The sequence below is a fragment of the Aristolochia californica genome, unplaced genomic scaffold, assembly GCF_029961685.1.
Source record: "Aristolochia californica isolate CCGP_79_NKW_82.1479 unplaced genomic scaffold, dmAriCali1.0.hap1 SCAF_2, whole genome shotgun sequence".
Taxonomy (NCBI): Eukaryota; Viridiplantae; Streptophyta; class Magnoliopsida; order Piperales; family Aristolochiaceae; genus Aristolochia; species Aristolochia californica.
In genome coordinates this window covers 48,565,741-48,592,839 of record NW_027181881.1, presented here as the reverse complement: position 1 = coordinate 48,592,839, position 27,099 = coordinate 48,565,741, and the positions used below count along the sequence as shown (strand labels likewise).

The following is a 27,099-nucleotide window of genomic DNA, read 5'->3' as shown; positions in this document are numbered from 1 at the left end:
CTTCCAGAGAAAAGAATTTCCACTTTTGACTCATTTCCTCAGCCCCCCTCTCTCTCTTTTGGGTTTATTACCTCTTGTCAAGTCTTAAGTCCTAGTTCCATGAATCACAACTGATTTTTAATGTAACTGATTTTTTATATTTATTACCTGCGGGCGTTTAAAGGCTTCTTACAGAATAAGGTCAGTCGATGCAAATAACTGAAGAACCCTTCAAATATTTGTCTGCACTCCAGATTTCAGTTCATTTCGCGGAAATGGCTCTACGTTCTGCTTACTGCTTTCAGGTTTGGCCCTTCAAATATGGGCTAATGTTTTTCATCCCTGTCGCTCAATGCCCCAATAACAAAACGTACTGATGTGGAACAGGATTACAGGATTCAAAATGTTCTGAAAGTCATCAGACTCCAGACAGGATTAGTAATTTCATTCAAATAGCCAAAGAAGAAATTGAACTTTTAAGAACATTTAGTTTTTTCTTTTTTGTTTTTAAAAAAAGCTTTCAGGTCATAGTGAACCATTGAAGTCGTTTTGCAGTTCCATTTTGGCAAAGGATGTCGGAAATGGGAAACTCGTATCGTACCCAACATGGTTAACCTTAATGTCCAGGTCTTGCTATTATTGGTGGTCACCGACCGGTTCACGGTTTGCGGTTTTCAGTCTTCTCTCATCAATGTCAGTCGTGGTGACTACGGAAGAGTCGGCCACCGCTTCTTAAAACTGCGTAAGTGCCGAAAATCGGCTTGACCTGGAATTCATTTTATTTTAGTTTATTTTCTCTTCTGTGGTGAATACATTCATATTTCATACATGCGAAAAAGGATGAGCAATTTCTGCAACTCAGACCAGAAAACAAACGGACAAGTTGAATCTCGACGGATCCCCTGGAACCATCTTCGGATAAACTCGAGACCGGAAGGCCACCATTCTCCTGTTACCAGTCCGGTCAAAAAGGCCATAAAGGCCTCTCTGTTCGTTAGAAATTCAAAGTGTTCGACAATCCCATGGAACGCAACCACTGACTCTCGTCTCTCTCCTGCTTCTTCCTACTGTATGTTCAACCCCGTCTCTGCTGCTGTGAATACATTCTTGGTCTCCACAGGTGAATGGTGGAAGGTAAGCTCCGGTTCCTGAAATGAGTAGCTATGCCTTCGCTGCCCTCTTTTGCTTTCTTCACATTTCTTTCTTTCGGTGTCAGCTCAACCAAAATCAGAACTCCACCATGAACAAGCTCGCTAGTCTGATTGAAACGTCGTATTGGGACCTTGGCTTCCAATCCTTGCTTCTGGCAATGGGTTAAGTGTGAGCAGGGCGGTGTTGCCCATCTTTCTCTCTCTCTCGACTTGATCTTTCAGACACGGCTTTGCTGTCCCTTGTGTGTGAACTTAATACGTTACAGTCACTTAACCTGTCCTTGAACCAGTTTACCTCTCTTTCGAGTGACTTTTTAAGCAAACCGTGGTCGATTGGATGGGCTGAAGTTGATTAATCTTACTATGAACGAGCTATCTGGTCCCCTGCCTGATTTTGGCCAATAAGGCCAATTACTGGGAACATTTCCACGAACTTACTTAGACTGAGGTTGAGCCTCAATTCTCTTGGTGGGTCTATTCCTCCAGTGATTGGTGAGTTCTCAAAATTGATATATCTCGATGTGGATGAGAATGGACTGACTGGGGCAATTCCAGCAAATCGAGGTAACTGCGAGAACTTGCAGCTATTAGATCTTGGGCAGAATGGGTTCCAAGGTTCAGTGCCAAAAGAAATTGGCAGTCTCTTGTGAGTCTCAAACTTAAATGAACTGGTCAAATACCAGATGCTGTAAGTGATTCAAATAATCTTTTGGTGCTTCAGCTCGGGAAGAATAAAATCTCAGTGCAGCTATTAACCTCGGTGGGAACCATTTCAATGGCTCCTTGCCTCCAACGCTGAGTGGGTTGATGAATTTGGAAGTTCTAGACCTATCAAATAATGAATTTACAGGTGGGATACCAGCTTTGACCCATTGTTTCCAATAATAAACTTTCTGGGAACCTTTCAAACTTCAATCCAAAGACTGGTGTTATTATTAGTGGGAACAAAAGGTCTCATAACACTACGGTAGCCACTTGATTGTTCATAATCTGGACGGAGCTTAGAGAAGGTATTTACATAAAACTTTGTAAAATAATAATTTAAGAAAAACAATCTTTTGAAAAACCTATCTGTAAATGATCTTATTAAAGGTACTATCATTTAAGAATTGATCTCTAACAGGGCACTGTCTGCGACTCGGTCCAGACCAATCGTAACGATGTGGCGACATGAATGCATCGCGAGAGGATCACCAAACCCATAAACCGAGTTCCTCGACGGATTAGAATTGTAAAGTCTCCTGAGCGGGTTCGTAACCTCGTTTACTCACTCTGCCTCGCCAATATACTTCCTGGTAGGAGAAGAACAGATCTGCAGATATTCAAGCAATGGCTGCTCCTAGGACGGGCATAGCTCAATCTTGCTCAATTCAGTTTCTGTTTCTATGTTTTTCCCTCATCTGCGTCCTGGCGCTCTCCCGCTTCTTCATATTCTCTACTGGTCCTAGCCCTTCAACTTCTTTGGTTTCAGAAGTTTCCCAAAATTACATTAAAGTTTTCGTCGCGGAACTCCCTAGATCTCTCAATTACGGCGTCCTCGATGCCTACTGGGCTCAAACCAACGATACCCGGATCGGCAGCGACGCTGACAATCACATTCGTAAATTCCTCTCTTCATCCAAGCAAAAACCCAACTTCCCTCCATATCCCGATAACCCCATAATTAAACAATACAGCGCGGAGTACTGGATCTTGGGGGATCTCATGACCTCTGAGCGTTTGCGAGGAAATTCGTTCGCCAAGAGGGTGGCGAGTTACGAAGATGCGGATGTGGTGTTTGTGCCGTTCTTCGCGACTCTTAGTGCGGAGTTACAGCTAGGGATGGATAAAGGGAAGTTCAGAAAGAAGGAAGGGAATAAGGATTATGAGCGGCAGAGGGAAGTGCTGGATTTGGTTAGAGGGTCTGATGCATGGAAGCGTTCTGGTGGTAGAGATCATGTTTTTGTACTTACCGGTAAGCTGTCTTTTTATTTATTATAATTGAACTGTTGGCAGTTTTTGTGAGCTACAGAGGTTTCTAGTGTTTCGATTTGTTAATGTCGCGGGGTGGCATACCTATGGTCCTATTCAATCTTATGTAATCCCTACTTGTGTTCCTTCACTCAGAATAGATATTGCCACCACTTCCTCTGTTCCACTTATCGTCATTTTGCATAGCGCGTTTTGCTTGCTTTTGATTGCAGTTAGTTTTCAATGTTTTTGTATTTGAGGTGTTGTGGCTGGGTGGCAAGTGACCTCTATCTTTCCTTTCCTTTTATAAAAGGCGTTGCTTGATTTTTCTTCAACAATATCGTTTTTTCACTAATCGGTTTAATTGTTCGATGAGTTAGATCAATCTGCCTTTGTGGTCTTTTGACTCCGCCTGTTTGTCTTTCCTGTGGCAAAGAGCGAGTAGTAGGTGGTTCCGCTCTGCTAATTGACATAGCATAATGCTTCATTTAGACTTTCTAGCACTGGAGAGGCAAATCCACTGATTCATGGGTTTGATGGAACATAAGCAAGATTGGAATTTGATCGTATTCCATTTTTCAGCTGGGGTTTTATATCTTGTTTTTCCTGCAAAATGAAAATTTTCTATCTTGTTAGTGTAGTTAAATACTTCTTTGAAGGAGGCTATACACACTAGTCACCTAGTTACTCAGCAAAAAGTAACAAGATGAAAAGGAAAAGAAAGATTTTCAAACTTGTATTGCATTATAAGCAAAGGACATCAACAACTCAACTTTTATGAAAGAAAGTTCTTCTGATATCTTTGTTAAGTGATTGATTAGAAAAGTATATGCACCGCATACTGTATAATTTCTTAAGCTATTTTGACTGCTATCAGAGCGTTCAGTTTTACCATCTTATAATTCAAATCTCTGGGTTGTCAGGTTTGGTTAAAACTTCAAGCGTTCTTTGACAGACCCAGTTGCAATGTGGCATGTTAGAGCTGAGATATCCCCAGCAATCCTGCTAGTAGTTGATTTTGGTGGTTGGTACCTGGTTGACACCAAGACATCAGATGGTAGTGATACTACACGTATGATACAACACGCCCAGGTTTCACTGCTTAAAGATGTCATTGTCCCTTACACTCATCTGCTTCCCCAGCTTTCCTTGTTGCATGTTCAGTTCAGAAAGACCCTTCTTTACTTCAAGGGGGCTAAGCACAGGCATCGGGTAAGTGATTGCATCTTTTGGGTGATGTAACTTTTGTTTCATTTTTATCTAGTTTGTATGATTTGTTGGAACTATTCCAACTATCCATCAAGGATCCCAGGGCAAAGGTGGGTCACTATTTGTCTGTTATTGCAAAAATTAATTTCTAGCAAGTGCCTATTTTCCTTGGATCCTTTCCCTGTGGGAGTGCAAGTTGGGCTCCTATTGCAACTTGAGATCAGATTAAAACAAACCAAATAGGTTTCACGGAAGAGCAACGGTATTGGGCTAGAGCAATATTGCCTGAATGGAACTTTCGTTGGGTTGCAGATTGGGAAATGGTTTATGCTTTATACCCTAAGTAGGCTGGGAGATGATCCCAGCCCAGTCTGAGTTGTATTTCTAGATGTTGGTCCCAAGCCCCAACCCATTAGCTAGGTGCCACCATCTAGCCACAATTCCTGAAAGCCTATGAGGTGAACCAGAAAATTAGAGGCAAATCAACCTGGCAATTGACATGACTAACCTGACTTGGTCAATGGTTGTGCGTTTAAGTTTCAGACCAGTGTTTTATGAAATTTGGTTTATGAAAAGCTGATCCTGCAGGAAATTTGAGCTTCTGGAGTCATTGAGTAGTTAAATTGAATCACTTGAGAGGATCTCTGCTTACTACATCAAACAGTTAATTCATTTAGCTGTAAATAACAAATTGATATTTCTTACGTGTAGGGGAAGGTGAGAAAATGGTGCCCCCTATTTGCACTCGAAATGCTAAAACTTTGACTACCCAGATTGAGTTCCTGGTATGAGACTGTGATATTTAATTTTGTTTTCCGTTCTCAGGGAGGTCTGGTTCGAGAGAAGCTGTGGGATCTCCTGCTTGGTCAGCCAGGTGTGATGATCGAAGAAGGATTTCCTAATGCCACTGGGCGCGAGCAATCAATAGAAGGGATGCGAAGCTCAGAGTTCTGCTTGCATCCAGCAGGGGACACACCTACTTCATGTCGACTTTTTGATGCCATTCAAAGTCTTTGCATACCTGTAGTTGTTAGTGATGACATTGAGTTTCCGTTTGAAGGAATGATTGACTACCTGGATTTCTCTGTATTTGTCTCAAGTAGTGATGCTCTGAAGCCAAATTGGCTCATAAATTATCTCAAAAGTTTCTCCAGAGAGCAGAAGGATGTGTTTCGTCAGAAGATAGCTCTTGTTCATCCTGTTTTCCAGTATGATAACGGATATGCAGCCGGTATTGGACCTGTTCCTCTCAATGGTGCTGTAAACCATATATGGAGAAAGGTATATCAAAAAGTGCCTTTGATTAAGGAAGCAATCACGCGAGAAAGACGGAAGCCGCGAGGTGTTTCAGTTCCTGTTCGCTGTCACTGTACCTGATTATTTTTCTTTTCATTCTAGATCCCCTACTACTCTTGCTTTGTAACGGTAGAATTTTGACGTTTGAACTGCTTGTTTGTTGTGTTCTTGTTCATGTCAATCGATATGGTGGTTGATTATTTGGTAATAAAGACATTATCTAAAAGGATGGAAAAGAAAAAAAGTGCATCGGAAGATCTGCATGAGTTTTGGCAACAATTTGTTTGAATCTGAAAAAGCATAAAAAAGATAAGAAAAGAGCTACTTTTCACTACACTCAGAACCGAAAAGAATCTTATCTTACATTCCTATAACGAATTCTCATCATTTGCCTGCTGTAACCGGATAACCGATACCGTGCCTTCTGGTTGGGAAAGCCACAAACAGCAGGCTGCAGAGGAGTCCGACTGCAACAGGCACGATACTTAAAACTTCTTGAGTCTCCTTTCCAGGCATGGGATAGAAACAATTCAAGACGTTCCTATCTTTGAGAGCCACAACAGCAAACACAAGAACAGATAAGACTGCATGGACCCAATCGATGGGTCTAGCTTTGTACTTGGAAAGATCTGGGAGACTTGTAGCTGCCGTAGTCGGGTAGTCGAAGAGCCACATGCCATTTCGGGTGGCAAAGCCATAGTACAACTGTCCGTCCGGCGAGCGGAAGCTGTCAGTGAAACAAGCTAGGAAACAAGAAACAGCCAGGCCTAGCAATAGCAGTTGAGTCAGGGGGCGGGTGACAGAATCACAATTGCCGTTGTTGGACACGATTGGGGTGAGGATCTGGAAAGCCAGAAGGGTTCCCGTGGGGAGGATATTGGCCAGATGGGCCGTGCTGGCTAAAGTCTGCGAGATGGCTCGTTGCGAAAGGGAAGGAGACGATAGAGCTATCTGGGGTGGAGAGACAGCTTCTTGTTCTGCCGTTGTTCCATCCTTCTTGCTCTTGGTTCTTGTCCTCAGAGACATTTTCTTCTATTCGAGAATACGATGATGGAAATATAAACTGGGCTGCTCAATTCTGAAGAGAAGTTGCAGGTGGAACAGACTTGGAAGGAGATGAAGGAAGGTAAGAAGACATGGAAAGACAGAGGCAAGAATTCGCTTATCTTATAAGGTGAAGCTTCTTCAACCAACCTGGGATTTTTTCAAATTTTCTGAGGAGGTTGACCTGACCATTTCCTTGCAGCAGCAGCCCCTTGCTTATTCAAGTCCCTGATGCTTCTTCCTTCCTTCCTTCCTGGGGTAGCTTGTTTCCTTGAGCCACCTCGGGTTATCTGAATCGTCAAGGTATTGATCTCTGAAAAATGCTTATTTTCTCCGTCTGAATCCAGTTAACCAACTCACGAGGTGATTTGACTGCATCAAACCAAACTCGGAAAAAGTTAACAGTTTAACAAACACTGCTTCATCACGCATTTGACACTAACACGTTTGATTAAAACCGATTTTGGAGGAATTGTACTCGTGTCTTTAATGATGAGATACGAAAGACGAAAGACTAATAGAAGACGTTTATATCAAATTACCAGTGGCTTCTTTTCTCGGACAAGAGGGGCGGTTCGCGACCAAGAAACGCTGGGTCTGGAGTGATTTCGTGTTGGAATAATTTTGACGCGTGACACAAAAAGAAAACTGATCATATTCAGTTATTCGTTGGAAATTTGGTTTAGATTAGAGACAGTCCATGGTCATAGCCTGTGGAAGGTAAAAGGGAGCTATTTACGCACGATTTCTTGGAGAAAAAAAATGAGAAAGGAGTTGGTCTTGCTGTGGCGACTGCTCCAGGCAGGTGTTCGAGTTGTGATTGAATTGTTTCGTCATGTGAATCTTCTCCCAAGATGGGTTGACCAAGATCATTACTAACAGTAATTTGAAGAAATTTTTTTCTTTAAATGAACAAAATGTAAAAGATGCAAAACGCAAACAAATAACATGAATATTGGAGAGTTAGGTTTCTCTAGAGAGGTGAACAAAACTGAATGAATGAAGAGGGGAAGCGGGAGAATTACTTCACTCAATCTTTAGCTTTAAGCTTAAGATATAATATTTTCTCGAGAGAAAAGAGAGATCCTCTTGAGGGCAAAAAAATCATATACAGAGCCGTAAAAGTTTTCCCATCGGAAAGTGGAACTATCTCTTCCCTAGTGCAGAAATGGATCATGGGCATTTCAAAGTTTCCACATTCCTACCAGTTTTACCTGTAAAATAAGACTAAGCTATATGGAGTCTCAACCAAACTCTGTTGATCTAGATAAATGCTTAAATATAGATCCAATAAATATATGATGACCTTTAGGCTGTGTTTGGAACATAGAAAGTGGAGACAAAAGAAGAAAATATGTATGTATGTATATATATATGTATGTATGATGGTTTTATCCTCCAATTCACCACTAGATTTTATTTACGCTGAACAGCATACTACGACTGACTCGGTCCATAGTTTATCTGAGTCAGGTTGTGTCATCCGATTTGAAACGAGTCAGGGAACTCGCAAAAAATCCCTAAAAGGGACAAGTTTGACTCGTAACTCGATTCATCCTTCTCGTATCCGGGTCGACCCGGCGAGTCGCAAAACCTTGGTGTCAATCCGGTAAGGTTTTCATGGTCTTTGATTGCTAGGAATTAGATGATGGTTAAATAGGAGTTTGTAAGTTTCCGCTCAGTTATGTTGGCGGAGGCGCTCTCTCCCATAGCGCGAAGCTCAAAGGCTACTGATTACTGAGCGTCCGTTAACCATCGCGGAGGCAAAACCGGCCAGGCTCAAAACGAGTGGGGGAAGTGAGTGGTCTGAGAGATGCCCGGGACAATGGCGACGCTGTCGGAGCCGGTGGAGCCCCAGTCCCTCAAGAAGCTGAGCTTCAAGTCTCTTAAACGATCTCTTGACCTCTTCTCTCCCGTTCACGACCTCTCTGCGCCTTCTGATCCGAAAAGGTAACAAAACTCAAATCAACCCCTTTCTCAAATATCCCTTTTTCCCTACCTCTTCAGGTTAATAATTACTAACAAATTCCTTTTTCTATTTGGTCTTGCAGCAAGGAAATAAGGACCAGTTATAAGGTTTAATCGTTCTTTGTAAATTATTTCCATTTTTATTATTTTTACTTGGATTGCTTATGGCATATGCTAATATTTCCCTTTATCATTTCAACGTTTTTTTGCATAGTTGCATGCCGAGTATGAGGCAGTTTTAAACGTGTCCTCCCAACCCAATCAATCTAATCCCAATGCGAGTTCTCAAGGTGAAGCTGGCCAAGCTTCCTCTTCTTCTCAATTACTGGCTCTTCCAGGTACTTCTTTTATTTTCTTTTATGGTGACATGTATTTTTCTAATTGTCGTTCCAAAAAAAACACTTTGATATTTCATTAAGCCGTGTTTAGTTGCTTTTAATCACCTTTTGCTTTGTTCTGGTAGATTTTCCCCAAAATAAATGTGTTACATCTGCTGTTTGGGTAGCTTGATTGAATCTGATATCGATGGTAAATCCTCTATTTAGATTATGGACCCACTTCATCTTTCTTGAAGTGTGCAAAGTTCCTGTTATAGCTTGATTCTTCCTGGATGGAAAATCTAAGGTTTTCATTTAAGTTCAGCAAACACAGTTAATAAATATGAGTTCAAGTAAATCCTGAATATTTATTTAATATGGAACTAGCAACTCATTAGTCAATCTGTGGCATATGATTTGTGAGGAGTGGAATTGAAAATAATCGATTGCAATGTTGATTTGGTGTTTGTTTACTAAAAAAATAATTAAATTTGGAGTTTGTCAGCTGTTATCCACTCTATAATTGGTTACACTGGAACATGTAGCTAGAGATCAATATCATACTTGTTGGGGTACACAGTATATAGAGTTTGCACTATTGTTTAAAAAAATGTAAGTCTAGACTTTGCCTGCATATCAACAGCTAAATAATGTACTAATTAAGACTTTCTAAAAACTCTTTTTTATAATCTATCCTAGGAGCCCCACATCTTGTCTTTCTTTTATATATTTGAAAACCTGAATCGAGTTTCATCTGGAACTAATGTTCAATTTTACTTGTAACCTTTTAGTCCTTAATTTTGCTGCCCAAACCTCAAAGTTCTATTTTCCTGCTTACATTGATCTATTTTCTCAGTCCTGAACTCCTTTTGACCAAGTATATCCTTGACAGCATAAGTAATTAATTAATTGATTAATTATTTTTTGTGTTAGCATGAAATCCTCCAATGCATGAATTGCCAAATTCACTTGTCTTAACATTCCTTAAGTAAAGCACTTCCTTCAATGGTCCCTGTGCTATGTAGTCACGAAGACAAGGTTATGCATAGCAGAGAGTTCATGAGTCTGGTTGGTATGCTTGTAGCTTTGTTGCCATTAGGGGTAAAATGACGTTTGTACAACCAATATGGTTTTTTTTCTGCTGGGTAAGAAATGGTCAGGTTTCAACTTAAGGATGGTTTTTGATCTTTCTAGTATTTCCATGTAGAAAAAAAAGTCAAGCATTTCATGAAAATTTTGTTTCTGAAATTGATGTGAACTCAGCTTTGATGGCTTATTCTTATATATCAATTTGGATATATTGGACTATCTTCTGTTTGTTGCTTCTTTATATGTACTTACTAGAAGAAGTTTACAGGTGGTCAGGATCCTACAGATTCAGAGAAGGGTGGGAATCAAAATGCTATTGTTGTTGCACCATCTGCACTTCCTAAAGGACTGTATGTGTGCTCTTTTTGTATTAGATAATCATTGGATTGTTCTGTCTAACTTTGCCAGATTCCATTGCCTGCGACTTATGGCTTTGTGTTTTGTCAGAAATGACACAAGTGGTCCAAGCAGAAGTTCTGCAGGGGCTCTTGTTTCTACACCTGGATCTTCGGAAAGGTTTGCATCTTTTTTCTGTTTTGAGGCCATAATGTATATCTTATTGGGCTATGTTATTCAGGAATCATTTCTTTTAACTTGTTTGTTTATTCAAGTTAGTCAAATGTACGATTAGAAAATCTCTTTTTTTGTTCAATTAATTAATATTGAGTTCACGAGGAAAAGGTGCAGCTACAATGTAAATTAAAAGTTAAAGCTAATTATTGTTTAATTTAGGGTTTTTACAACTAAGGGACTCAGGTTTTAAATTCTTCCAAAAGAGGTCTTGAATTTGGGCTCCTCCATAAGACAAATGTAATTTCAAGTATTTTGGCCATACAAGGAGCCCATCAATGTTGCCTTGAGCAGAATTTGATGATATTAGGAGTCGGTCTTTGTGGCCTTAGGATTTTATCTTGTCTAATTAGTAAAATATGTTCATCTTTTTTTCTAACTTCTTCTTTTGTTTTTTTGTTAAATTCTTTTATCCTGTCCAGGTTTCAGTCAACTTTTGCTCTTATGGAAAGAATACCAAGTAAATGGCCCCGCCCAGAATGGCATCGTCCTTGGAAGAATTACCGAGTATGACATATTTTGCTGTTTCACTTTTCTTATGAGATCTTTTTGTATGTTATACCGTTCTTTTTATTAAGAGTAATCTTTGTATGACTGTCTAAGTTTGCATATTATACTTACTAATTCTTTTTTTGAATGCAGTACTTACTAATTAGTAAGGGTCAAGAAGCAATTAAAGTTGTCCCCCCCCCCAAAAAAAAAAAACAACAACAACAAAAGCTTCTTTTGTTTTATTATTTATATATTTATTTTTCTGGTAGTGGTTCTACATGTTCATATTATAATAAAATGCTGCATTATGTAAGAAGGATATTTTGGTAATTTACATGTAATCAGATTTTCCCTCTTTAGTAGTAAGCTCAGAAGTTTATAGGAGCTTTGTATTTAAATTTTCTTAAATTCTGAAGTGTATACATGGAGATATAGGAGAGTATAGATGGGGCATTTAGGTTCTTTTCACTTAAGCGATTTATTAATAGAGAGAGGTCGACCCCTAGGCCTCATTGGTGTGCATGCGTGCTGCCGCACCCTTCTCTCATCTCTCTTCTTTTTTCTATCTTCTTTCTTCTTTCTCTCTATTCTTTAATCTCTTTTTTTTTTTTTTGAAATAGCACAATAAGATCCAATTATTGAGGGTTTCATGCTGGATTTTACTTCTTTTTGAGTCTATGATCTTTCTAAGAAAGGAATTATTCTAGTTTTCTGCTAGTTTTCTTTTTCACCTAAAGGTTGATGGCTTGTGCTGCCTGTTCAGCACTTTTATGATTTTTTAGTGCCCCTAGAGGGTTGTATGGTGGAATTTTTATATACTCTGGTCTGTGTCCATGACTAGACCTATACCAATGCCTTCATCATCTCCAGTATTGGTGACATCATCATGGTTGCTACTTGATTTGGGTATTTTTGTGTTAAAGTGAGCCTGTTTATCAATCAATTAAAGATTTGCATGGTTAATTGAAATTCGGCAATCACATTTTTTGTCTGTTGTGTGCCTCACATACCTGCATAGGTATAGTGCCCTATTGGTGTTTGTGAAAATTCCCGTGAGAATTTATTAATTTCTGTTCTTATGGAATTGTTTGATAGTTGTGTTTATCTATGGCATATTTAGGGCAAGTCATTACTCCTGCAAGGGAGTTCGTTATTTTGGATGGTAAGGACTATTTAGAACACCATAGAGGGGCTGAGTGGAAATAATTATTTGAACTGGTCAAAATCCATCCACATGTACTTCAAGGAAAAAAAGAGGCCAAATATCTCCAAGATGACCCACCTACTCCTATAAATGATGATTGAGAAGCGGAGGAAAGGTTATCTGGCTTTTGAACAGCATGGAACTTAGATTCCGGAATCAAGTAATGAACTGTGAAACAATGAAAGATATATGGACTTCTCTCAAGTCCATTTATGATTAGGAAAACAGTCTCTCCAAGGTGTATGAGCTCCATGCAAGAATCTTCAGCTTAAAAAGAGGGGACAAAATTGTTACTGACTATTTTGGTGAGTTGCATGGTATATTACATGAAATTAGTGTTTACCATCCGTTTACTATAGACGAGGAAGAACTTCGAAAATAAGAAGGACAAAATCATGTGGCTAAGTTTTTTGGATGGTTTGGGCCTAGATTATGAAGCAATTTGGGGCCAATTATTGGTTGATGATGATGTGCCTACATTGAAGAAGGCATTTAATAGAGCGGCTCGCACTAAAAGGATAGTGATTACTCTAGGCAATAAGGTTAACAAGGAAGCAGAGGTTGCTGCCCTTACAACACGGTCGGGATAGGATTGGTCTGAGGCTCCTCAAGGACGTGGGAGGAGTAATAGGGGCCGATGAAGAGAAGGCTATAGTTGTGGTAGAGGACATGCTGATAGTAGTACTAATAGAAAGTGTGTTCATTCCAGGCGAAATAATCATTTATTTGGTAAGTGCTAGGATTAGTTCGGTAAGCTTGCTTGGGCTAATTCAAGTGTTCCAAAAAGTAGTGCGAACCCATCTAGTCATCTTATGAGAATCATTCCAAGTTCTGTAAATGAACTTCAGCAATTGGCACAAAAGATGACACAATTGACCTCATATAGCATATCTATATAGTCGAATGACCGTCAGCCATAGCCACAACCACCGTGGCAAGTTTAGATATGTCTGCTTTCCATGTGTCTCTTGTTACGTCATAGGTTATTGATTTTGGTGCTCATATGGTAGGTATCTCCATGTTTAGTAGTCTTAATTTGTGGAGTAGGGAAAATTCAGCCTTGCTGATGATCTTAATAGGTACATCCTCAACATGATACTCTTGTTGGTGGTTCTACTTTACTTGTTATTGGAGTAGGGAAAATTCAACCTGTCATCCTTGCCTTTGGAGTTTGTTTTGTTTGTCTCCAAATTCCCTGTTAACTTGTTATTTGCTAGTCAAATTACTAATTTTTTAATTATTCAATAACATTTGTTCTTGCTTATTGCTTGTTTATGACCTCCAAATGAGGAGGACGATTAGTTTAGGGTGTGTGAGAGAGAGGCTCTATCACTTAGAGGGGTCACCATTGCAATCTTCTTCGATACTTCATGTAGGTGTTTCACCCTTTCAAGAGCATTTACGACTAGGACATCCCTCTCCAGCCAAGTTACATTAGATGTTTCTAGAACTGCCATCCACTTTATTTGGTCAATGTGAAGCATGTCAACTTGGGAAGCATCATCGCCCATCCTTTCCATTATGTCAACATTATCGTAGTACCCGTTTATTTGAGATAGTCTATTCTGATGTATTGGGTCCTTATTGGGTCCTTAGTATCTTTGGTTTCCAATATTTTTCTCTTTTATTGATGATTTTAGTAGGACCATATGGTGTATCTTCTAAGAGAGAAAACTGAAATATTTGATGTATTCCTCAAGTTTTATAGTGAAATAAACGATTAGTTTGGTGTCTCTTTTTGCATTCTTTGTTTTGACAATGGACTTTAGTTATGAATAATAAATTTTACTCCTTTTGTCAATCTCATGACATTATTCATCAGTCTTTGTGTGTATATACTCCATACAAAACAAGACAGTCGAATTTAAGAACGTCATTTACTAGAGATTGCATGAACTTTACTCTTCCAAATGCAGGCTCCAAAGTCTTATTGGGGTGATGCTATTCTTATGTTCTACTGTCTTATTAACCAAATGCCTTTATTAGTCCTTGGGGGGAAGTCCCACTCCAAATTCTTAAACCTAGTTGTGAGTTATTTTCTCTTTGTCCTCAAGTTTTTGGTTCGTTTGCTATGTCCATGTATATGGTTCATCTAATGACAAATTGTCACCAAGACCGGTCAAATGTTTGTTTCTTGGATATTCTCGTACTAGAAAAAAAGGTACAAGTGCCATTGTCCTTTAACACGAAAGGCATATATCTTTGCAAATGTCATGTTCTTTGAAAATGTTCCTTATCTTTGCACTCATACACATAGATAATTTGTAAGCTAGGAATGCTCAACATTTATAAACCAGCTTGAGGGAGAGTGTTGAAATATATCCAAATTCATCCTCCCACATTAGAGACTAGATTAGCTCTAGGAATTAACCAACTTTCCTTTTATTCATCATTCTATGTTGTTTATATTGTAGCCATTGTAGTTGCGATTTAAGAAAATTGTATAAGAAGTTTTTCTTCTTCATTTTCATAGGATTCTCAGATATCTTAAACAGACTCTAGGAAAAAGGATCATTGTTCAAGAAGAGTGACAATGTATGTGTTGAAGCATTCATTGATGTTGATTGGGCTGGAAGTATAGACGATAAGAAGTTTACATATAAATATTGCACCTTTGCAGGAGGAAATCTAGTGACTTAGAGAAGCAAAAAGCAAAATATTATGACTAGAAGTAGTAAAGCTGAGTTTCGGGCTGTTGCACAAGGGATATGTGATCTTCTGGGGATTAAACAACTTCTAAGCGAGTTGAAGATTGTGTTCAACCAACCTATGAAGTTATACTCAGATATCAAGACAGCTATTAGCATTTCCCGTAATCCAGTACAACATAACAAGACAAAGCACATTGAGATTGGTCGGCAATTTATCAAAGAGAAGTTAGATGAAGGAGTACTGTGTATTCCATTTGTTCCTACCAATCAACAGGTGACAAATATTTTCACGAGGAGTCTGCATTCACAACAATTTGACTTCCTATTTGGCAAGCTGGGAATGTCCAACATTTACAAACCAACTTGAAGGGGAGTGTTGAAATATGTCTAGATTCCTTGTTAAAATATATTCAGGTTCATTGTTGTAATATGTCCAAATTCATTCTCCCATATTAGAGGCTAGATTAGCTCTAGGAATAATCAAATTTCTTTTTATTCATCATCCTATGTTGTATATATTGTAGCCATTGTAGTTGTGATTTACGAACATTCTATAAGAAGTTTTTCTTCTTCATTTTCATCTCTTATAAACCAAATGCCTTCACTAGTCCTTGGGGGGAAGTCCCACTCTAGATTCTTAAACCCAGTTGTGGGTTATTCTCTCTCTATCCTCGAGCTTTTTGTCCATATGCTATGTCCATGTATTTGGTTCATCTAATAAAAAATTATTACCAAGTCTTAGCATATGTTTGTTTCTTGTACAAAAAAAAAGGTACGCGTGCCATTGTCCTTTAGCACGAAAGACATATATTTGTAGATGTCACATTCTTTGAAAATGTTCCATATTTTTCAGAATGCTAAAGTTATCACCCCTGTGTAACTTGATGTTGATATTGTCGTTCCTATTCCAATGAAAGATGTTCCTAGCGCCATATCTACAAAGCTGAAACCAATGTAGGTTAAACAACAAAAAAGACTCCAAAAATGCCAGCCAAAGCTTCTTCCTCTCTACTCTTGCTAGTTTGCTCTTCGTCGATGGTTCCTAAGGTAAGTGGTTTGGACCTTCACTATTGCTGTTTGTAAGGGTGTGCATACTTGTACTCAACATCCTATTTTTAAATCTGTGTCCTTCAAGTCAATGTCTGGTTCTTTCAAAACCTTCACTTTGTCCCTATCTTCTTGGATTATTCCTTCATCAGTAGAGAAAGGATTATTTGTTCTGAATGGAAGCAGATAATGGATGTGGAGTTGGATGTATTGATCACTAGACACACTTGGACCTTGTGTGATCTTCTTGATGCTATTATGTGTCATTGGGTCTATATGGTAAAATATAATGTTGATGATCTATTGAGAGGTATGAGGTAAGACCTGTGGCAAAGGGGTACACTCAAACGTATGGTGTAGATGTTTTAAAACTTTCTCATATGTAGCAAGATTGACTCCTGTTTAGATTTTAATATCTATTGCGGTGACAAAAGGATGGCCCTTGTATGGGGAATTGGAAGAAGATGTGTACATAGAGAAACCTCTTGGGTGTATTGCTTAGGGGGAAGTCGGGAAAGTTTGTAGACTTTTTTTTTGAAATGAAGTTTGTAGACTTAACAAGGCTATTTATGGCCTTGAATAGAGCCTAGAGTGTGTTTTGATAAGTTCAATAAAATGGTTATGTTCCTGGGATTTCATAGAACTCACCATGACCCCTTGTTATTTGTTTTAAGGTGAAATTCTTGAGTTGTATATTAATTGTGTATGAAGATGATTTGTTAGGAAGTGATACTAAGGGTATTGAAGAAGTAAAAGAGCGTCTGACCAAACATTTTCAAACCAAAGATTTGGGTTCTTTAAGCATTTTCAAGGAATTGAGGTAACAAGAAGTAAAATAGGCATAGTTTTGACTCAATGGAAATATCTAACTGACATGTTGCAAGAGTATGGTTTGTTGGGAGCAAAATTTGTAGAGACACCTATGAAAGTGAACCTCATTCTAAATGATGATAACATTAGCCAAGCTCAAGACAAGACCATATACAAGAGGCTAGTTGGCAAGCTTATTTATGCTACGTTACACGGCTCGATATACCATTTGTTGTCACTGTTGTTAGTCAATTTGTGAAGCATCCATGGAAAATTTATTTGGAGGCAGCATATAGAATATTGAATTATTTAAAAGGAGCACCTAGAAAAGGCTTACTATATGAACCATGTGGTTATTTACAGATTGAGGGATTTTCAGATGCTGACTATGCAAGATCTAAGCTAGATTGGAAGTTTACTATTGCTTGTTGTATATTTGTTGGAGGTAATTTAGTTATGTTGTTACTCCCTCGAGTGTGGAAGCATAATCTAGGGCTATGGTGCATATAGTGAGTGAGCTATTGTGCAAAGGTTCGTGTTGTAGGATTTAAGGTTTCCAACTAAGGATCCTATGTTCCATACTATGTTACGTGATAAATAAGCAGCTATATTCATCGTGAAGAATCCAATGTTTCATGAAAAAATTAAGCACGTTGAAGTAGATTGTCATTTTATCTGAGATGCATTAATGAGCGGAGCTATAGTCAATCCATATGTTTGATGTGCTGAGCTGCTTGGTGATATGTTCACAAAAACATTAGGAATGCATAATTTTGAGAGTTTTTGTAACAAGCTGGAGCTTTATGATATGCACACTCTCATTTGAGTGAAAGTGTTGAATTATGCGAAGAAGGGTATTTGGTAATTTTACATATGTCAGATTGTCCCTCTAAGGTAGTAGTAAGCTCAGATGTTTATAGGAGCTTTATATTTCATTTTTCATTAAATTCTGAAATGTATACATGGAGATATGGGAATTCTAGTGTAGATGGGCATTTTTATACCTTTCACTTTGTTTTCACTTAAGTGAGTTATTAATAGAGAAGTCAACCCTGAGGCCTCATTGGAGTGTGACTTGATCAACTATTAGTTTTTTTTTAATTTGATCTGTTAGCTTTACCTTTTTTTTTTTATTAATGTTGTTTGATATTAGTGGTATAATCCATATTACAAAACTGACCTGGAGAAGTGATCAGGTCTGGCTGAACCTAGGTCAACCAGGTTTCACTGCTGGTTGGTCTAGGATGACATAATTGTGACATCATTGTTACAAAAAAATAAAGAAAAAAGATAAAAAATGATCTGCTCCCTTCCCCATTTTGTTTCTGTGACAAGGTAGGGGTCTGTCGCCCTCCTTACTATGGTATGATGGCAGGGAGGGCAGTAGACCCCTCCCATGTCTTCTGAGGAAGAGAGGGTGGGGAGGTCTCCCCTCCCTTTTTCTGGTGTTGATGAGGGCTCCTCCCTAGCAGTTGCCGAAAGAGAAAGCGGGGAGGTGATGCTTCCTTCCCCTCTTGTTGTGCTTGATCCACTGACTAGCTTGCCCACCTGGTTCAGTGGTTTAAGCAGGAAACTGGCCAGGTCAACCAGGTTTTGAGCTTCCTTCAGATTTTATGAGTATATGACTTGGACGAGAGACTGGGTCTGGTTGAACTCGGTTCAACTTGCCAGTAAGGTTCAGGTTTTATAACATTACATGTAACTTCTGTCTTTGTGGGCTTTATTTGAGATTATTTCAGATCATTCATGTGTCTAACATTACTTTTTTTTTTTTTTTTTGCAAAAATAATTGTAGGTCATCAGCGGGCATTTGGGATGGGTTAGATCCATTGCATTTGATTCGAGTAATTCATGGTTCTGCACTGGATCTGCTGATCGCACAATCAAGGTACTTGCATAACATAAGCTCAGTTCCATTAATGTGAAAAGAATTGCTTGCAGAAAATTTCAGGTGCATGGACTATTTTCCTGGTTTTAGATCGAGATCTCTATCCTTAAGTTCTTATATTGCTGTAACATACTTAGTTTACTATTTGATAGTTCCTGAATCCTGTTAAGGATGGTAAAAATTTAAATCAGGCAGTGATCCAATTTAGCAATTTGGCTTGTCAAATTAAGTAATATCAGCTAATCATATCAATCTGCAGGTTTCTTGTGTTGTTAAGCTTGTAAGGTCCAAAAGTCTGCATGTTGCTCTTTGACCATGTACAACGTGCAATCTTGTTTTTCTTTTCCTTCCTAAGGTAGTCATACAAATGAATCAATTTTCTAGCACAAGGAGAATACATGATTATTTATGGTGGTGAAGTTGGGTCTAAGGCCCATCCCAAAATGACTAACCAACTTAGGAAACCTATTTCCCAACTAATAAACTCAAGACCTTTGTACTCACTATTATATGTGAGACTTATTCCTTAACACTCTCCCTCACGTGTATGCCTTCTTTTGTGGCTCTACATGTGGATAATTTGGGTGGAGGCCTACATATGAATACTTGCTCTGATACCATGTGAAGTTGAGTCCAAGGTCCTTCCCAAAATGACTATCCAATATAGAAAACCTATTTCCCAATTAATAAATTCAAGACCTTTATACTCACTGATATACATGGGACTTATTCTTTAACAATGGTTTGTAAAGGTGTCTACCTCCACCGCCCCCCCGAAACCTTCTTGGTATTTGTTGATTGAGCCTTATGGCCACACTGGAGTTACATTGAGTGTTGGTTTCAAGTCCCATGGGTGGGGTTTATTTTGTATGCTTGTGTAGCCAATATTCAGGAAAAAAAGAAATGTGGATTTGCTTTGTTTCCCAAGGAGCACCAATATTTATGCACATTTACAATTTTACGATTCGTCATCCTTTCCTTATGTCTTACTAGTTGTCTGCTCCTTTTCTTTACTGATTTTAATTACAAGATATGGGATGTGGCAAGTGGAAAGCTGAAGCTAACCTTAACAGGACACATCGAGCAGGTACGCGGTAAGTTTTTTTTTTCTCCAGTAAATGAGTAATTTGTTGTTTCCTATCAATGATAATTCCTCTATTTACGTTCTAGTCATCCTGAGTTGACAATCAATATGTGTGCCATATGCAGGCCTTGCAGTGCACCCTAGATACACCTACATGTTCTCTGCTGGTGATGACAAACAAGTTAAATGTTGGGACCTGGAGCAGAACAAGGTACATTGCGTTGATGTGAGATGGATTAGTGCTGACCTAATTTTGATTAATTTAGTGTTTTTGAGTTTGATAAGTCGTTTTCATACAGGTTATAAGGTCATACCATGGACACTTAAGTGGTGTTTATTGCTTAGCTCTTCACCCTACTATTGACATTTTATTCACTGGAGGTCGTGATTCAGTGTGTCGGGTGAGACTCTTTTATTTATTGGGTGTATCAGTGATACACTTTTTAAATTGTGGAACATGAGTTTTTACTTCTCTTATACTGTTTTTGACTTTTTGCTCCCCCTTCCCTCTGGAGAAACCCACTCCTAAACTTGTTTCCCTTGCTTGTTTTCTCAAAAGGAGAAAAAAAAAACTTGAAAAGTCAACCCAAGCAGGTCTACTTTGTAAGATAGACTGTTTAAGAGTTCTATTTGAGTTTTAGACATTTGGGAAAAAATTTCTTGCTTTCTAATGACTCTATATCATTACTTGCTCAGGTCTGGGATATTCGTACTAAGACACAGATTTTTGCTCTGTCAGGACATGACAATACAGTTTGTTCTGTCTTCACTCGACCTACGGTATGGAATTTCCCTTTGACAAGGAAATAATAATGCTTTTTGGGTAGTTTGTTTGTTTTTATTAAAAGTCTGTATGCTTTTTGTAAAACAAAGATTTTTTTATTTTTTAACAAGTTTTTTTCTTTTATGGATTTAAAAAAAGGAGCAGTAGAGCACAGAATCTGAAATTTTCATTCTCATATTAGACTCAAACCCTAGTAGGAGAATGATAAGAAGTGGATAGAGATGGCAGAATAAACTTGACTTCTGGCGAGAGAATAAAGAGTAGTAAGATGGACTGTGCAATTATGTATTATCATATGCTTCAAGTTGGAGTTAACAGTAACATCTGTCAATAGATGAAGAGAGTGGAGTACCTGAGAAACTCAACTCATTTTTAAGGTTCAGTGATCCCACATGGGCTTTCCCTTTGAGGAACTGCCTTAGTTGGTTTGATAAAACCAGGAGGCAGGCATAAAAAAAGTCAGCTAGGGGATGGGGTGAGATGTCTTTCATGGTGCAAATTGTCTTTGTTGGGCTTCTGTGCGATATTGATCTTACATTTAATTATTCATTCAGATTTTAGTCGGTACAGTTAGTGTGTTAGAAAATGATTTTTTTTCTTCCGTTCATGCAAATAAGACTGATATGTCTCTATTAAAAAAGAGAGTTGGAATAGGAATTGATTTCCCTTAAAAGTAGCATTTTTTCTATCATGCAGCTTTTATGCACATTTTGAAGAAACATTGTGCTTTATTGGCATATGACTCGGTGGAGCAAATGAAATTCTAACACTTTCTGTTATTGTAACCCATCTTAACTATAGTGCTTAACTGGTTTCAGGATCCTCAAGTTGTGACTGGATCACATGACACGACTATAAAATTTTGGGATCTTAAAGCTGGTATGTTCTATTGTCACCTTTACTCTTTATTTCCCATTGTTTTGTATCTGATTCCCTTACATGAAAGCTACAGGTTGAGTTTATTTATTATGACAGTTTCTGTGTTATTGCAGGAAAGTCAATGCTGACCCTTACTAATCACAAGAAATCTGTTAGAGCAATGGCTATGCACCCGAAAGAGTATGTATTTTAGTGCCATCCTGTGGAAAATTCACTGTTTTTTTCAATTCGATATTCTTTGGTAGTTACATTCAGTACTTGATATTAGCTCTCTTGTTCCTTGTATCTGAAAATGTGTATATTGTTTTTGTCAGACAAAGCTTTGCCTCTGCATCAGCAGACAACATTAAGAAATTCACTCTTCCAAGAGGAGATTTTTTGCACAATATGCTGTAAGTTTTTTGTTCAGGGGAAAACTTGGTTCATCCTTTTTATTTCTCTCACTTTCCAACTTTCATATTTGAAACACAATGATGGATTATTTCAATTTTGTGATTGTGTAAAGCTCTTCAAATATCAATTGGTCCTGTTGGTTACTTTGAAAGGTAGAAGTCCCCAAAGTCAATCCAATAGCTAGAGGGGATCTCTCTACCCAATAAATGGCAGATTGAGAGAAAGTTGAATGTTGGATCGATGGCTTTCAAACAATAGGGTTTCTCTTTCGTAGGGGATGGAGAGAACTATCATGGATGATAAATGTGGAAAAGCATATGCAAATGTTTAAATACTGTGGATAAATGTGGTTTTAATCTGTGTAGCAGATGATGGTTTCTCACAATTGCTGATAATGGAGACAGGCTTGGAATTTTTTATATTGTCTTCTTATGTTTCATTGGCTGATGTCTTGTATCTCTGGAACAGCTCTCAGCAGAAATCAATCATAAATGCAATGGCAGTCAATGAGGATGGAGTGGTGGCAACAGCAGGTAAGCTTGAATTAGTAGAGATGAGTAAATATAGATTGAAATATATTTTTAATTGAAGATAAATTCTATTTGTTAGTCCTTTGATGTTTGAGTTCCTTTTACTTCAAGTAACTTCTGAGTAGCTCTTTTTGCCACTTTTATCATTTTAGAGTTCCCATTGGTTTAACGGGGACTTTCTAAGCATGGTGGCTAAGTAAATGAGAATACTTACATGCTTTACTCCGTATGCACCTCCTACATTTATGAAGAAAAAACGAAATTCTAAGTGCGTTCTTATCAACAGTTGCAGTTCCAAGTGGAGTTAATCACAGGTTTCCTTATCTCATTTACACCACAGTTGCCACCGTGGATTGTTTTCTGGAGTGTAAACCAAAAGGAAATCACTGTCATTTTGTGCAAGCTAATCCCCGGTTTCCTTATCCTATTGACACCACAGTTGCCACCGTTGATCATTTTCTGGAGTGTTTTCTTTTTTCCTTTTGGGTAGAATTTGGTAGAACCTGAGGCATGTTTCAAGACATCATAGTTGTTGGGAATGGTAAGAAAAAAAAAAGCTCATTGACATTTGGTGCCATTTTTGTTTTCTTGAAGGAGACAATGGAAGCCTATGGTTTTGGGATTGGAAAAGTGGCCACAACTTCCAGCAAGCTCAGACTATTGTTCAGCCAGGTTGGATAGATGTCATAACTATCCGAGTGGTTTACTTCTTTGTGCTTTTCCTTTTATTTTTTCTTAAAGCTGAATTCATCTGTTCTATTTTGTTTTAATTCAGGTTCCTTGGACAGTGAAGCTGCCATCTATGCCCTTTCATATGATATGACTGGTACACGGCTTGTTACTTGTGAGGCGGACAAAACAATCAAGATGTGGAAAGAAGATGAAACAGCCACAGAGCAAACCCATCCTCTAAACTTCAGGCCCCCCAAGGACATCCGTAGATTTTAGAAGTTACATTTGACATGGTCCTGAGTTCTGGGTGGTTGAAGCTCTCATTATGCTGAATGCGATGACTAACATGTGAAATGTGTAACTCGATAATCTGTCTTGATTATATTCTATAATCATCTCATCAACTAATTTGGCAATATGCAGCTACTCTTTTGATCGTGTTCAGGCTTGGATAACGAGATTCAACAGTTAGGTTTGCATTTCAGATAACGTGGATCCTCCCAATTTCATCGCTGCTTTTTCTTGTCCTTTTAATCAAGCAAATAATTGCTACAAACGGAAGCTAAAAGGAGTCCCTTTTAAGCAAGAAAGGATAACCAATTCCTCTTCTCTTGGAAGGAAACACTACGAACAGGACGCTTATAACAAATCCAACCATCAGAGGCACAGTGTTAACCACCTTTCTTGGTATGTTTGGGTAGTAACATAACACTACGTCGTAATGCGATGCTGCGAATGTCGAAAAGGCAACCAGTGAAAGAGATGTATGGAAGAGATCAGACCACCTAATTCTGTACCTGTTCGGATCTTGCGGCCTCTTTCGACCTCCGTTGAAGGTCCAGATACCATTAAGCGTTGCAACTCCGTAATACAGTCTTCCTGAAGAAGTGCGAAAACTGTCAGTTAGGGTGAGGAACAGGCAAGAGGCACCACAAATGACGATGAAGAAGGCCATCAGCCATCGGTTCAGTGTGTCGCATTTTCCATCATTTGTTAAGATTGGTGCAAAGATTGTGAAGACCAGAATCGTTACGGTGGGTAAAAGAACATTGAGCCTTGCAGTCCCGCTGAGGATTGTATTGATCATGAATAGGAGGCGAGATTCATCTCTCTCGGAGTCAACATCACCATCGTCGTCGATGTAGTTGGGAAGCAAAACTTTGCGGGTCTCGCCGGCCATTGGAAACTTAATCTCGTTGAGAAGAGGTTGGTCATTGGTGTTGATAATCGTTAATATACCAATCCAGAGTAGCGGATTGTAGGGGATTCCAAGACCAAGTGTGAGGGTGAGGGAATTCCCTTTAAGTTCCTTTCCGCATGGTGTCTGGTGGTGACTTGCGGCATATGCTTTTATGGTTTCAGAACTCGGGGATTCTTTGGTGCCCTGCTGCGATTTCTTCAATTTTCAAGATTTTTTTTCATAGAAGCAAAGCCTGAGGAGAGTAAAAGTGTAACAGCTGAGCCGGTTCGGCAATGGCAGCCACCAATATGACGGCCAAAGGGAATTTCAACACAAGGAATGTCTGCTGTTACCCTGTCAGCAGTCTTATCAATTATCATTAGCCGTCTTATTCAGAAAATCGTTAGCATAGAGCTGATTTCAGTTATATGATGATTTATTTTTTGGTTTTTTGAGTTCCTCCATTTACTAATCACATTACCATCTGGATATGTAAATGATCAAAGTTTGAATCCAAAATCTTCTCTCTCAAGGGAAAATGACCTACAGTAGTTCCCCGTCTTAGATTCTTCTCAGTACTGTGAAACTTCTGCTGGGATCATGTTCTGAACTTTTTGATTGATGAACCTGTAACAAACAGGAAACCCAGAAGAGATGAAACTTGTAATGAGTTCCCTGCCTCCTAATTTCATGTTGGGAAGAATTATCCAAATGAAGTTCTGTAGTTTCGTCATTGTCATGTATGCTGTCAATTTCTTAGGTGAAAGGTCATTTATCTGGCAAACTTGGACATCAATCCTATAACCGATTCCTTCTTCTTCAAACAAGACCAGTTCAGCACCAGCATACCTTTAAAGTATAGGCAAAGAAATCAAACTTCATCATCAAACATCTCCCTCCACCTTCTTATATGTTTCACTTCTCATCTCCATCACCCACCCACAATCTCAAATTTCCAATGGAAGATCGTCCATCTCCTCTTCAGTCCAGCAGGTCGGAGGTCGACACGTCTCGGCCGTTCCGATCAGTCAAAGAGGCTGTTGCAGTATTGGGGGAACGGATTCTAGCCGGTGAATTCCACGCCCACAAACAGCAGAACGTTGTAATCCAAGAAAGAAGATCGTGGAACTCCTCTTCTTCGGCTTCTTCTTTTGCTTCGTTGCCACCAATCAAGCGAGAGGAAGATGAGTCTGCAGTGATGGATTCGATCAAGAAACTGGAAGCCGACTTGGAGGAGACAAGGCGAGAGCTGAAACTGCTGAAGGAGAGGGAGTCAGAGACTGAGATAGCTGTGGCTTCACTAAATGCAGAGGTTCATATGAGTATGTCTAAGCTGGCAAAAGCGGAGGCAGCAGAGGCAGCCAAAGCTGTGACTAGAAGTGCTCTGGCACTTGGTGGGAAGCAAGAAATCGTGGAAGAAGAAACAAAGGTGAAGCCAGGAATGAGCTTGAAGCAGTCTCAGTGTTTAGCTGAAATACTGAGTCTGGGTGAAAATGAAGGCTTCTTTGGGACCCCCACGCGGAGTAAGAAGACAACGAAGAAGAAACCCATTGTTCCTCTTATATGGAACATTTTTCTGAGGAAGAAAAGCCCCGATAATCATTTCAATCCTCTGTATACTATTCCCCACCATATTTAAGTTAATACAGCTTGTTTTCTTCTACGAACAAGTGGAAATTTATGGAAATAATACAAGCTGAAAGCTGTTGGATTCTTCGGCAGAGCTAACTGACACGAAGAATTGTTTTTTTGTGTGCTGTGGCTGTTCAAAACTTTTTTGTTTTTTTTTGTTTTGCTAATAAGTGTATATCATTCATTAAGTATCTTCAATGTATGTGTATGATTTCGTAATTCCAAACTAATAAGAATAATAATAATAATAATAAGACAAGAAAGAAAAAACAAACAAGGAAAAAAAAACACAACAAGATTTTTGTCTTTCGCCACAGTAGTAATCTACTATGAAGATAAAAAATTTAAAAGAGAAATCGCACACACTTATAAGTGTCTTTTTGTGACCTATCAGGGGTTACAATTCAAAGTTATTTTTTTATGATGATAAAACACTTAATGAAACAACAATCAATATATCATGATCTGGCCCCCATACCCCCGGAAGGGAAGTTTCCAATCCCTACGCGAAGGCCAATCCCTATACTGATTAAACGTAAAACATTGATTAAACTCTACAACTTAATAGTCTCCAATGCAGGAGTTCCATAAATTGAAGCCCGTTCCAGATCCTAATCCACCCACTCTATATCAGATTAAATACTTCAATAAGATACAAGTATCATTGGTTAAAGATATGCATCTAAATCATACATATGACAGAATCTCATTTATACAATCTCGATCTTTTAGTCGAATAAGACGTAGGAAAGGCACTAAAAAATAAAGTTGGAATGAAAAGCAAGCATCCATTGACAGAGGTCTTCAGAACCTTTGATCTCGAGCCTTTGTGTGATTTGGACATTCAACCATCATCACTGATAGTGAAATCCACTGATCATGAATTTGCACTTATCTAACGAAAAGTAAAACTACTGTGAATTCTTCTAGTCTTTCCGGGGTCTTTTTGAAGTTCTTAGTCCGGTTTCGCGAAAGCTTCTATGAACTGAAGTTACTGTTACGTCAAACTTGGCGAACCGAGCTCGAAGACTCGAAGATGGTAGGTGAAGTCGAATGAGGAGGGCTAGCTTAATGAAGATCAAATGGCAATAAAACTTTAATAACTCTTCTTGATCACATAACCAATTAAAATTATCTTATTTATTTATTTTTTAATGGTTGCTCCCAATATAGACAAAAGAGGCTTAATCGATCTTATCAAGAGCCAACATGAATAATAATTACTTAAAATCGAAACACCAAATTTTCCCTTCATTCAACCATTGTACAGAAAGAAATAA

The 27,099-nt window shown here is 38.6% G+C and overlaps 5 protein-coding genes across 5 annotated transcripts; 3 read left to right on the top strand and 2 right to left on the bottom strand.

The window, feature by feature from the left end:
* The first annotated feature begins 701 nt into the window (after positions 1 to 701).
* LOC137957035 (probable arabinosyltransferase ARAD1) lies at positions 702 to 5,811 on the top strand. Its single transcript, XM_068804735.1, has 4 exons — positions 702 to 721; positions 2,254 to 3,084; positions 4,036 to 4,292; positions 5,115 to 5,811. Exons 2-4 carry the CDS (start codon positions 2,460 to 2,462, stop codon positions 5,664 to 5,666), a joined length of 1,434 nt encoding a protein of 477 aa, XP_068660836.1. The 5' UTR covers positions 702 to 721; positions 2,254 to 2,459; the 3' UTR covers positions 5,667 to 5,811.
* Positions 5,812 to 5,969: 158 nt separating this feature from the next.
* Positions 5,970 to 6,611, bottom strand: LOC137955229 (protein DMP3). The gene has a single exon (XM_068802092.1). It carries the CDS (start codon positions 6,609 to 6,611, stop codon positions 5,970 to 5,972), a length of 642 nt encoding a protein of 213 aa, XP_068658193.1.
* A 1,690-nt stretch (positions 6,612 to 8,301) lies between these two features.
* Positions 8,302 to 23,451, top strand: LOC137955831 (protein pleiotropic regulatory locus 1). Its single transcript, XM_068802997.1, has 17 exons — positions 8,302 to 8,579; positions 8,681 to 8,705; positions 8,812 to 8,935; positions 10,272 to 10,353; positions 10,451 to 10,519; positions 10,996 to 11,080; positions 18,573 to 18,665; positions 19,696 to 19,759; positions 19,875 to 19,960; positions 20,049 to 20,150; positions 20,446 to 20,529; positions 21,352 to 21,412; positions 21,526 to 21,592; positions 21,727 to 21,804; positions 22,274 to 22,338; positions 22,930 to 23,007; positions 23,111 to 23,451. The coding sequence occupies exons 1-17, from the start codon at positions 8,443 to 8,445 to the stop codon at positions 23,281 to 23,283; spliced, it is 1,473 nt and encodes a 490-aa protein (XP_068659098.1). The 5' UTR covers positions 8,302 to 8,442; the 3' UTR covers positions 23,284 to 23,451.
* Positions 23,452 to 23,569: 118 nt separating this feature from the next.
* Positions 23,570 to 24,187, bottom strand: LOC137955228 (protein DMP6-like). Its single transcript, XM_068802091.1, has one exon. It carries the CDS (start codon positions 24,185 to 24,187, stop codon positions 23,570 to 23,572), a length of 618 nt encoding a protein of 205 aa, XP_068658192.1.
* A 952-nt stretch (positions 24,188 to 25,139) lies between these two features.
* LOC137957270 (WEB family protein At1g75720) lies at positions 25,140 to 25,979 on the top strand. The gene has a single exon (XM_068805024.1). It carries the CDS (start codon positions 25,146 to 25,148, stop codon positions 25,824 to 25,826), a length of 681 nt encoding a protein of 226 aa, XP_068661125.1. The 5' UTR covers positions 25,140 to 25,145; the 3' UTR covers positions 25,827 to 25,979.
* Positions 25,980 to 27,099: the final 1,120 nt, after the last annotated feature.